Genomic DNA, 12,954 nt, shown 5'->3' with positions numbered 1-12,954 from the left:
ACAAAACAGGCTTTTGATTTTCTAACAGAAATATCTAAACTGTGACATTATAGTTCACTAAAGATTAGTTAGTTTATGCTCTGATGAGCTGTTTCTAAACTACAGTGCACTGAGGCATCCTCATTTATTAATATTACTAATAATGTGATTCAATATTAGTCATACCGCCCACTCATTCCTCTTGACCACCCTTAGCATAGTATGTTTATGCAGCATGATTTGGGTCGCAGTTATACTAATTGTACATAATATTTCATATTATCATTCATATTATGTATGAATGTAGGACTGCATTAAAGAAATAGTTCACCCAAAATTAAACACTTGCTGAAAATTTACTCACCCTCAGTCCATCTAAAATGTTAATGTGTTTGTTTGTTCAGGGGAACAGATTTGGAGAAACGTAGCATTCCATCACTTGCTCATCAGCGGGTCCTCTGCAGTGAATGGGTGCCGTCAGAATGAGAGTCCAAACAGCTGATAAAAACATCACAATAATCCACATCACTCCAGTCCATCAGTTGAAAAAACTAATTAATCATTAAGACGTTTTTAACTTCAAACCATTGCTTCCAGCTAAAATGTGATTCCTCTATGATTAGTTTTGCTTTCTCCAGTGAAAAGAAGACATTTTCTGAATCAGGAGAGAAATATGCACAGATCAAACACTATAGGGAAAATGGAAGACGGTTTAAAACATTTCTTACAAACACACAAGATGTGTATGATTTCACAAAATGTTAACTGATGGACTGGAGTGGTGTGGCTTAATTGTGATGTTTTTATCAACTGTTTGGGCTCTCATTCTGACGGCACCCATTCACTGTAGAGCATCCATTGGAGAGTAAGTGATGTAATGCTACATTTTCCAAATCTGTTCCCCTGAAAAAACAAACACATTAACATTTTAGATGGACTGAGGGTGAGTAAATTTTCAACAAAGTTTTATTTTTGGATGAGGGACATTTCAAAAGCAGCCCGGTCACACACTGCCAACAACGCTGTAGCCTCCTGGGAAAGAACCTATATCACAGCTTCAAACACACTCAAGAATGAGGAAAAACCCTACGTTTAGAACACTCTTTATCTTTTGCACAATCCACCATGCTATTGTTAGTAAAACATTCCAATGAAAGACATTCCACTGGAGAAAAAGCTCTTTATGCTAAAGATAATAGAACAGGATTTGTACGTGACCTCCACAACAACAAAACCAATGATCTGCGTCACTTTTGGTCAATTTTGTAGTCTACCTGCCAAACAATGTGATCCAGATTACTTGGAAAATTAATTTCCTTTCCTTTCCTCAACATGTCACACTATTTAAGGCATCATTCATGTCTGCTGCATAAAAAGTTGAATCCATAGGGTTAGGGCTCTGTTTAAAAGCATGAGCAGAATTTTAAGTTTGCATCTCAACATCACATTAGACAGCAGTAATTCCCACACAGACATGTAATTCAAGTACAAGTGTTTCTGCTGAAAGGCACGGCTTGAGAAACATCAGCGGGACGGATGCAGAGATGCCGACAGCTCTGCTCTTAATGTCCCACACCATCTGCCAAAGCAGCTAAACGGAGTAGAACTCATCACTTAACATGCACATTTGTGATTTAATCAGGCTGGAAGGTAATTACACCCAAAACCTCCAGGGCAGACATGAATGAAGGTGAGTGGAAAGGGGAAATGCCTCATGTTTTTGGTTTACACGTCTGAAAGCACACCGGATGAAAGAACCACTGAAAACATGATTGAATAGAGGCCACGGAAAAATGGCTTCCACCTTACCTGCAGGAGCCCTTGGTGACTGGTTAAGTGGACATTAGTTTAACATCTACAAACCATCTACCTAATCATAATTTTTTTCTCATTTGTAAGTCATGTGTAAACATTAATAATCTTTGCGAAAACACTGGCGTATGCTTAGATTCATTGGTGTTTGCTGCTAATCTATGCACATATGCTATCAGTCAAAAGTGTGGAATCATTAAGATTTTTTTGTTTTAGAAATAAGTCTCTTATGCTTTTATTGCAGAAACCATGATACATTACTATACAAAGGTTTGGGGTAAGTATGATTAAAAATAAATAAATTACTATAAAACTTTAGTATAGGGACCAATTCTCACAATTAACTAGTTGCTTATTAGCATACCTATAATTAACATATTGGCTGTTTATTAATACTTATAAAGCACATATTATGAAGTGAAGTGAAGTGACATTCAGCCAAGTATGGTGACTCATACTCGGAATTCGTGCTCTGTATTTAACCCATCCAATGTGCACACACACAGCAGTGAACACACACAGACACAGCAGTGAACACACACACACACACCGTGAACACACAGTGGGCAGCCATTTATGCTGCGGCGCCCGGGGAGCAGTTGGGGGTTCGGTGTCTTGCTCAAGGGCACCTCAGTCGTGGTATTGAGGGTGGAGAGAGCGCTGGACATTCACTCCCCCCACCTACAATCCCTGCCGGCCCGAGACTCGAACCCGCAACCTTTGGATTACGAGCCCGACTCTCTAACCATTAGGCCACGACTTCCCAAAGCTTCGTTTGGGAATATATGATAGATATATGCATATATATTCGTTAGATATATGCATGGCCATATTCTACATCCCTAATCCAACCCAAAACCTAAACTTAACAACTACCTTACTAAGTATTAATAAGCAGCAAATTAGGAGTTTGAGGCAAAAGTTGTAGTTAATGGTTTGTTTATAGCGAGAATTGGACCTTAAAATAAAGTGTGACCTGAAATTAACACTTTTTTCAGCAAGGCAGCATCAAATTGATTAAAAGTGACAGTAAAGACATTTATAATGTTACAAAAGATTTCTATTTTAAATAAATGCTTATCTCTTGAACTTTCTATTCAAACAACCCTGAAAAATCTAATTTTGAGTAAATAAATGCAGTCTTTCAAAATTATTGAAAAATCTTAAATTGACATTGTCAAGGCCCAGAAAAGTATGAAAGACATCGTCAAAATAGTCCATATGCCATCAGTGGTTCAACCGTAATTTTATGAAGCTACGAGAATGCTTTTTGTTTGCGAAGAAAACAAAAATAATAACTTTATTCAACAAAAAGTATTCTTGTAGCTTCATAAAATTCAGATTGAACCACTGGTGATGGACTATTTTGAGGATGTCTTTCATACTTTTCTGGGCCTTGGCAGTGTTAATTGTTTGGCAGTCAATGGGACAGTCACAAACCTCCCGGTTTTCATCCAAAATATCTTACATTGTGTTCTGAAGACGAACGAAGCTTTTACGGGTGTGGAACGACATGGGGGTCAGTGATTAATGACAATAATGGACCCTTGGTGAAGTACAACATAACGCCCTTTCGAGTTTCATATAATCATGGACACCTGAAAATATGTAATTTGTGGGAAAATTTCTGTGAGGAGAAGAATTGTGAAAATAAAAATTTACAACAATCATTGAGATTCCTATCCGACCGGCATTAGATTTCTCAGAAGACCTCTGACTGAACAACAGATTGCGATTTCCTTTGTGATTTGTACAGCGGCTGTGTAAGAAAAACACATGCGTTTGAAATTACAAAGCAAGTCTTGTGAAACACGTTATTTACTTGACCTCCTCAGGGAGAGCTAGGCCCGTCTGAATCAAGTGTGTGAGTTATGATTGTTCTTTTGGTTACACATAATACAATGTTAACACGTTTAATTGGATCATCTGTTAATGAAACCGGAAAATACCTCCAATCTGTTCTTTTACCAGAGCAGTTTTCAGAGTAGAAAAAAAAAATAAATGTTGCATTGTATCTAACTAATATATATATATATCATAGAGTGCCTTTCAACCCCCTCACGATACTCAAAAATGTTGGTTTCAATTTCCCATTCACTTTATGTCATATCATAAATAGTAGACACTCAAGTACTATAGAAACATATTATTAGCTGATCCCACACATTTTTTTAGATAATTATGGGCCATTATTTGAAGCATAAACCATAAGATATGTCCACCCTGTCATGTATATATATATATTATACACACACACACATATATTTTATTATATAATGTTTACATAATTTTTTAGTTAAATTAATTTATACAGTTTTTTTTATAAATGATGCAAAAAACAACAACAACAAAAAACAATTTTTTCCCCTCGTCTTGTGAAATAAAACAGACTCAGGAAGACAGACATACCTTGTGTTCTTACTCCAAACGGAGGCAGGTAACTGCTGATCTTTGATAGCCGCTTAAAATTTGGATCAAGGAACATGGGGGCAGGTTTTGAAAACCTAAAACAATAAATAAAAGAAAGAGAGAAAGCACAAGTTAAAACAAGCATGCTAAACACTCCAAAGCCTGCGTGAGAAAAAGGCTGCGATACTTTGATAACCGGTGGAATATCTCAAACGGTGGAATATTTGAAAGGATGTTACCCATAATCCACTGGCTACCGGTCTGTTTATCAGTTAGTAAGAGATGAGCACTGGAATGTCTAAGGAAGTCCAGCCTAAACTTGACCTTTCCTCAAAACAAGCAGAGAGACTTATAAGGAGCTACAAGCTGCTCACTTACAGACATTACACTACAATCCAACTACAATGAAGCTATTTAAGGAGTTGTAAATATACAACTGTGAAATGACGATTTATTTTTGCAATCTGACTATTTTTTTGGCACAAAAACTAAAGATGCACAGAATATTTCCACCAAAAATACTTATCTGAAATGCTATTTTTATTTGTGGCATTTTTTTTTTTTTAATGGACAAAAAACAGCGTGCACTTAAAAAATGACCTACGTTTAATTAGGCTATACTTACTGCAAATGTGAATGATGACAGACAGGTTCTATATTTACAGGATAGTTAAAAAGAAAAGAAACTGACCTGACTCAATGTATGACTCAGAGAACAAGGAACTGTTTTCAATTTACATCAATCATCTGAATAAATCGATTCACTAAGAATTTGATCTTCATAGGCTATTTAAGCAATATGACACTAGTTAAAGTCTCATTATACTCCGTATCAGACTAGATTCATTGATTATTCTTGCTCTGATGGGTTACAATGTTGCAAATTCTAGCAATCAAATAAAACACTTCCATTAAAATGCTGCTTGATGACCGAAAATAATCTAGAGTTAGCGTATTTATACTGATGAACTATATTCCTTGGCAGAATTGATTGTTATTTACAATATTATTTATTAACAAAATATTTATTTTATTATAAATTATTACAAATGCAAAAAGGTATTTTTATATAAAAATTTTGTGCATTGTGACTAGGGCTGCCCTCAACTAAGGATTTTTCTGGTCGACTAGTAGTCATTTATTTTAAGCATGAAATCGCACGTTTATTAATAAACCATTTAAATCATTATAACGAGCCTTTAATTGCCTACATAGCCTATGAGCGCTCAAGCACACGCATAAAGCTTGTCACGGCACACTGGCAGAAGTAATGATTATGAATGTGTCAGTGAAAAACAGTAAGGAGACCGCATTAACATTTTAATAATTTGATAAACTTGTGCGTTCTTTGCTTTTCGGCTTAAGATGAAGTTGGTGACACGGACTCGTCATCTCCGCAGTAGTGGACGTGCCTGTATGTGAGGTTTCATACGGATTACATTATCCAAGTTTTCCATTTGAATTGAGTCATTTGAAAGTAGACATTTCACTTTCAATAGATGTATTTTTAATGTCTGTAAGGCAAAGCTATGCGCTCAAGTTCACAGAGACCAAGACGGCAGAACGCGCATCCTGTTTGCTTTCATTATTTTACAAAAGCGAGTTTTGCTGTTATTGTGAGTGCACACAAATAAATGTAGAGTCTTTACAGATTGGAAAGAATGACCAAAACTGAGGGAGTATTTTAAGAGCAAGTGACCTCACCGGCGCCTCCATCGGTCCTGCAGTGAGCGCACTACTCTTCCTCACGCCGCACTGACACTTGAACAGCGCACATTTCTCAAGGTTAACATTAGATTGAGCGGCCATGTAAAGTTGCTAATACTTACATATTTCAGATGATAAGTCATTTTTGAGGTCGATGAATGATCGGCGAGTGTTTGGATGTCCTGCATTACCACAAAGACCAGCTGTTAACGGTCTTTCCGTCACGGACTGCGTGACTTTGCCTGTGGATTTTTTATTTTATTTTGTTTCTGCGACTAAGAGACTAAAAAAATTGGGTCGACCAAGCCTCTTCTAGTTGACTAACGAATAGTCAACTATTAGTGGGCAGCCCTAATTGTGACATTATGTAAAATGACATAATTGTAAATATGAAACTAATAATTTTAAACAATAACTGTGAAACAATTACTCTATTGCAACTTAATGAGAGAAAAACTTCAAGTAAAATGTCCAGAAGCGTTACAGAAAATGTGCTTAACTAAAAAAAAATTAATTATCTAAAAATCTTATCCTTACTTCCTGGAAAAAGCATGAAACTAGAAAAGCTACACTACTTTAAAATAGCTACAATCATAAAGGCTGTGAAGTTTGAAGTTACTTTTAGTTACTCTCCAAAGCCGTTCCCTAAGAAAAACAAGAAAAGAGTATAAAAGGGAATATGAGAAAAACTGCATCATGTGACCAACAGATTATAATAGGTCTTGAGTACTTCTTTAAAAAAATGGCTTTATTGTTTAATGCTATGCACCTAACATGTTATACAAACATCATTAACACTGCCAGTGGAAAAACTCTCTCGTTCCGTCCACAAATACCACCTGGCAAAGCTGTATTTCAAGGAGAAACGCCTTGATTTCTGTTAACATCCTCCACCCAGCGTGCACCTGATACAACTATCCACCTCACAAACTACCCCGAACGTTTCACTGGCTGACAAAACAACACCTGAACACTTCCGTCATGCCGTACGCAGCTGTCCGACCCCTGGAGTAATGCACTAATGACACAGGTGGTCCGGTGTATCCGATTCCCACGACCACGACCGTGACTCTGCGCTTCCTCACATCCCAACACTGTAAGTGAAGGTGACACACACTCCCGCGTTTCTCACTGCCTCAAACCTCCAAACACTTGTGAGAAAAGTATGTGAACCCTTCATAATTACTAGGATTACAGCATACGCGAGTCCTAGACTATAATCAGATATTCATTTCATAATAATACCAATTTCAAAAGGGCCACATTTTCACAGAACAAATGTTGAGATGAAGCTTTTCGGAAAGTTTCAGCAGGTGCCTTTTAGAGATTGTTTCAAAAGTTATTAAATGACTAAAACTGCACTTGAAAATCAGAGACATCAAACACGTTTGATCAGATTCTCACTAAATCATCTAATCTGAGCTGCCAAACTGATTTGTGGGCCAAAGATGAGACATCCTATTTTGGTGTCTGCATCAAATTAATAAAAAAAAGTAATTATATATTCACAAACAAACATTAAATGTAAGTAAAGTATCAACTTTAGTGTTTCAAATAACTTGTGAAAATAAAATGTCAAAATATGGGTGAAATAATGTTCCATTGTCATTCAGTGTAACAAATATATTTATGCAAAAATGAAACGGCATACTTTTTCCGACCTGTATTTTAAATGTCATCTAATGATTAATCTAAATACGCCTGACAAGATTTATTGGCATATGAACTATTGTTGCACTGAATGACATTTTAGTGGATGTCTACTATAAATCATGGTAAAAATGTATGATAGTCATTGAAGTTTGCTCAGAAAAAAGTCAAATTAAACAGGACAAATTCTAATGTATGAAAAACAACAACAACAAAAAACCTTAAAGCTGTATTAAACTTTCATTTTTTTGATGCTTGAAACACCCTTTTTTCTTTGACCCATGTTAATTATTGACTCATTTAATTCTATTTATATCACCAAAGGACACCAATATCAAGGATCAAAGTTCAAATGAGTTAAATTAAAATGTTAATTTTTAATATTTTGTTGAGAATCCTTTGCAGGCAATGACAGCCATAAGTCTGGAACTCATAGACATCACCAGAGACTCGGTTACCTAATTTGTGATGCTTTGCTAGGCCTTTATTGCAGCTGACTTCAGTTGTTGTTTGTGGGTCTTTCTGCCTTTAGTTTAGTTTTAGTCTTGAGCGAGTGAAAGTTTAGTTTAGTTTTAGTCTTGAGCGAGTGAAAAGCAGCTCAATCGGGTTGACATCAGGAGATTGACTTGTCCATCGCAGGATATTCCACTTTTACCTTCAAAAACTCCTGGGTTGCTTTTGCTGTATGTCTTGGGTCACTTCCACTTGTACTATGAAGCACCGTCCAACCACTTTGCTCCATTTGGCTGAATGAATCTAGGCAGATAGTATATCCCTACACACTTCAGATTTCATCCAGCTGCTTCTGTCTCATCATCACTAAACACCAGTAACCCAGTGCCACTGGAAGCCATGCATGCTCATGATCACACTGCTCCACCATGCTTCACAGATGATGCTGTATGATTTGGATCATGAGCTGTTCCAAATTTTTCTTCCCGTCATTCTGGAACAGGTTGATCTTAATTTCAGCTATCCAAAGAATGCTTTTCCAGAAGTGGTCTGGCTTTTTTAGATGTTTTTTTTGTGTGACACATCTACCTCCTGGAGAGTGTTGTTCTCTTGGCAGGATGTTGTGAAAGGGTTTTTCTTCACCATGGAGAGGATTCTCTCATCATCCACCACTGTTGTCCTCCGTGGACGTCCAGGCCTTTTTATGTTCCTGAGCTCACCAGTCCATTCTTTTTTTTCCTCTCCTGTACCAAACTGTTGATTTGGCCACTCCTAATGCTCCTGGTATCTCTCTGATGGATGTTTTGTTTTTGAAGTCAAACAATTGTCTGTTTCACTTGTATGGAGAGCTCCTTTGACCGCATGATGTGGGTTCACAGCAACAGCTTCCAAATGCAAGTGGCACACTTAGAATTAACTCCAGACCTTTTACCTGCTTAATTGATGTAGAAATAACAAAGGGATAGCACACATCTGTCCATGAAATGGCTTTTGAGTCAATTGTCCAATTACTTAATGTCCTTTGAAAAAGGGGGGGATCTACATATTAAAGAGCTGTAATTCCTTAACCTTTCCTCCAATTGTGATGAGAATACCCCAAAATTAAAGATCAGAGTGTGCACTTTCATTATATAACAGTAACTTGAATATGTTTTGGTCAGCAGCTAAAATAATAAAAATTGTGCCCGTGTCCAAATATATATGGACCTAGCTGTAAATGCATGTACGCGCGTGACTATTACTAGTTGGCAGAATTTTTGCTTTTATTCCCAGAGCAGTGGTCAGGCTATAAACAGGTTCCCGGATCATGTTCATTAATGCATGTCAGATGCTAATTACATGGCTAACTAAATGTTAAAGGTTTAGTGTCTCAACAAACACTGTAGATGTCATGGTCTATTTAATATTCCCATCTGACTCCAATTACACAAGAAAGGTTCAGCATCAAGACCAACCTGAGTCATGTGATCTGGTTCTGAGCCCCATTTTTACACAACTCATCTCTACTTAAAGGGATGGTTCACCCAAATATACAAACTGTCATCATTTAGTGACCCTCATGTCGTTTCAAACCTGCATGAATTTCATTCTTTTGTGGAAAATAAAACAATATATTCTGAAGAATGTTGGTAACCAAACAGTTACCATTGACTTCCATTGTATGAACAAAAATAAATAAATAAATATAAAAAATTTAATTCTTCTTTCATTAGCTTTCACAGAAGAAAGCAAGTCATACAGGGTTGAACTGACATGAGTAAATGACGACATATATAAATGATTACATAACCTTCATATGAATGGTGGGTAATTTTTGAAGCCATTGCAGTAAATTATGAAGAATGCAGAATCTGCAAAATGTTGATTATTTTACCAAAATAAGAACATATTATTGTTACATGCATGTTAATGTTTATTTAGTACTGACCTGAATAAGATATTTCACATAAAAGATGCTTACATAGTCCACAAGAGAAAATAGTTGAATTTATAAAAATTACCCCGTTCAAAAGTTTACATCCCCATGATTCTTAATACTGTGTTGTTACCTGAATGATCCACATCTGTGTTTTTTTGTTAAGTGATAGTTGTTCATGAGTCCCTTGTTTGTCCTGAACAGTTAAACTGCCTGCTGTTCTTCAGAAAAATCCTTCAGGTCCCACAAATTCTGTGGTTTTTCAGCATTTTTGTGTATTTGAACCCTTTCAAACAATGACTGTATGATTTTGAGATCCATCTTTCCACACTGAGGACAACTGAGGGACTCGTGTGCAACTATTACAGAAGGTTCAAATGCTCACTGATGCTCCAGAAGGAAAAGCCATGCATTAAGAGCCGGGGGGTGAAAACTTCTGAACAGAATGAAGATTTTTCTTATTTTGCCTAAATATTATATTTTTTCATTTAGTACTGCCCTTAAGAAGCTACAGAAGATGTTTCCCGGAAGACAAAATAAGTTAAATTTACCCTGATCTTCACATTTCACCAGATTCTGCAAGATGTGTGCGTGTATATATATGATTAAAATCATATAAACTATATGATTTTAAAACAATTTTTAAATAATTACTGATCATTATTTAATGAGAATTACAAAACAAAGTCAAACGTCCAGACACATCAAAGAACATGTGCTTAATAGCTATGAAAATATCACAAATTTAAAATCTTAATGGTTCTAAAAACAAGCTATTAACTGTGTATTTTGAATGTGTTTTGATGTGAACCAAGAACCAGAAAACAAATAAGGTCAACACACACTTAAATGTATTTATGCATCCCACAGTGATTTTAAAAGGATTCCGTTAATATAAGAATGAATAAGATCCATAAACAGTGGTTTATATTAATCTCAGAGGCTCAGGCAGAAATCTTGCGGCTAAAGGAAAGCTTTGCGTGTCAGTCGTGTGAATGAGAAGCACGGGTTTCTCACGCACTGGGAGCTCAGAGGAGCACAACAGACCCAAAAAAAGATCTGCACCATTCTGAAACATGCCTTAAATCAACACATAAGGGATAAAGAGCATTCAGGGAATCTTCTCAGGCACTGAATTATTTAAAAGAGAAAGGAAATGTCTTTCTATGCTCCTCTCAAGAGCATTGCATCCTCACTGTGTAATGGGTTTAAGACAAACTATAAAACACACATGAAGTGATGCACGATTCTAAAAGGAAGAACAAGGTCAAGTCTTATGTAGCCAACAAAACTGTGATAACTGTTCTTTTCTTGTCTACTGTAACAAATCAGAATGCAGCGCGCCTAAATGGAGCGCGAGAACAGAACAGACCAGGCACACAGACATAACACAGGTTCACACATACTCCGTCTGTGGTGCGTATGCGGTGCATATTTTTCCCGCACCCATGTTAATGGATCAGAGCGAGCGTTCACACTGTACACAGTTGTGGTCCGGCAGCGCTCTCCAGTGGTGCTCCTGCAGCAGTCATACAGCGATCGTTTCCGCACGGAGTCTATTTTTGCTGTGCTGCATGTGCTGAATTAAAGTAATAGATAAATGTTGTGTTCGTGGATCAGGAGAGGACTGCAAACGCATCCTGTGCGAAAGCAAAATGAGTCTTACACAAGGTATACGCACTGCAGACAAAGTACGTGTGAACCTGGCGCAACAAATCTATTTCAACACCTGAGGCAGTGCCACAAAGTGTTCTATGACCAATGCATGGGAAAAAAATCCCTGGACATGGGATTTATATATATTATATATATATTTTATTTTTTTTGTCATAGGCCTATGTCTGATCTGGAGACATTTTGTTACACATTTACTTACTGATTATTTGGTCTTATGTCTGTTCTAGAGACATGTTACAGCTTTTTGATAAAGCTCTAATTGGTTTTCATTTGGAAATATGTTTCAAATACACACTGAATGCATTTATGACTGTAAAGCATCTCTGTGTGTGTCAAAATCGTGATTAAAATCGAAAACGCAAAATTAATCAAAGAAATCTTGATAGTTTTTGTTTTGTCCATATCGCACAGCCCTAATTCCTGGTTGCCAGTATAAGATTGTTTTGTGCACTTTCAAGATGATTTCATCTGGTCAAGCTGATGCATTTGCAACAGTAACCAGCTTGCCAGTCAAAGACCAGCAATGCTTGTACAGAACCAATAAAGAAATCTAGTCATTTCTCTTTGTAATCTTGTAAACTCTTTGTTCCTGTTCTTAAGGTGAATGTCATTCATCTAAATCTAAATCATTTATCTAAATTGCAGGGCTGTAAATGTCTAAATGCATGTCTGCATGCACATTTACAAATATGAAATAGTGAACTTGCATTATTTCACAATCCACGATGAGATCAGCTTACTTTGGATAGATTGAAGTCATCTTGGCCTCTGCGTAACCCGGTTTACACTCGCCTTTACTGAGATTACCATATTTATACTGCAGCTCCAGAGGCCTGCGAACCAAAGACAGAAGAAGATCCTTTTCATTAGGTGTCCTAGCAGAGTAATCACAAGTGTAGAAAAGCACATTACTGGCATGTTCCACTAGCGGTTCAGTGTCACAATACTTAGTGACACATATTTACTGCGTTATCACTTCAAATCTAACAAACATCCTTTTGCAAAATGTGCTTGTGCATGAGCCGTTTTCTTTATAATGCATGGCTTAAGTGTACATTTTTTGGTCAAAGAAATTCTAACTTTTATTCAGCAATGATGCATTAAATTGATCACAAAATTACGAAGCAGCAACTGTTTACAACATTAATAATAATCAGCAAATTCTGCTAATTCTTGAGCAGCAAATCAGCATATTAGAATGATTTCTGAAGGACCATGTGACATGATGCTGAAAATTCAGCTTTGATCACAGGAATAAATTACATTTTACCATATATTCATACAGAAAACAGTTACATTTTAATAACACTTAACAAAATTTCAGTTTTACTTGATTTTATGATCAAATAAAT

General features: G+C 36.5%; 1 protein-coding gene across 10 annotated transcripts in view; it reads right to left on the bottom strand.

Moving 5' to 3' along the window:
- LOC306879154 (CMP-N-acetylneuraminate-beta-1,4-galactoside alpha-2,3-sialyltransferase-like) overlaps positions 1-12,954 on the bottom strand; it is a 51,224-nt gene that overhangs the window by 25,431 nt on the left and 12,839 nt on the right. For 7 of the 10 annotated variants that reach the window (XR_013784993.1, XM_079431918.1, XM_079431916.1 and 4 more), the window contains 2 exons: positions 12,343-12,435; positions 4,201-4,295 (listed from right to left, as the gene is read on the bottom strand). Coding sequence is in view for 9 of the 10 variants with exons in the window: in XM_079431918.1 (XP_079288044.1) it covers positions 4,201-4,295; positions 12,343-12,435 (188 nt within the window). In the remaining variant the exon portion in view is untranslated. Of the gene's footprint in view, positions 1-4,200; positions 4,296-12,342; positions 12,478-12,954 lie in introns of all 10 variants that reach the window. The other 3 variants (XM_079431914.1, XM_079431911.1, XM_079431917.1) reach the window with 1 other exon arrangement.

This window comes from Barbus barbus (assembly GCF_936440315.1).
Source record: "Barbus barbus genome assembly, chromosome: 13".
NCBI classification, from domain to species: Eukaryota; Metazoa; Chordata; class Actinopteri; order Cypriniformes; family Cyprinidae; genus Barbus; species Barbus barbus.
The sequence above is the reverse complement of the archived record's forward strand: the minus strand, read 5'-3'. Positions and strand labels throughout refer to the sequence as shown.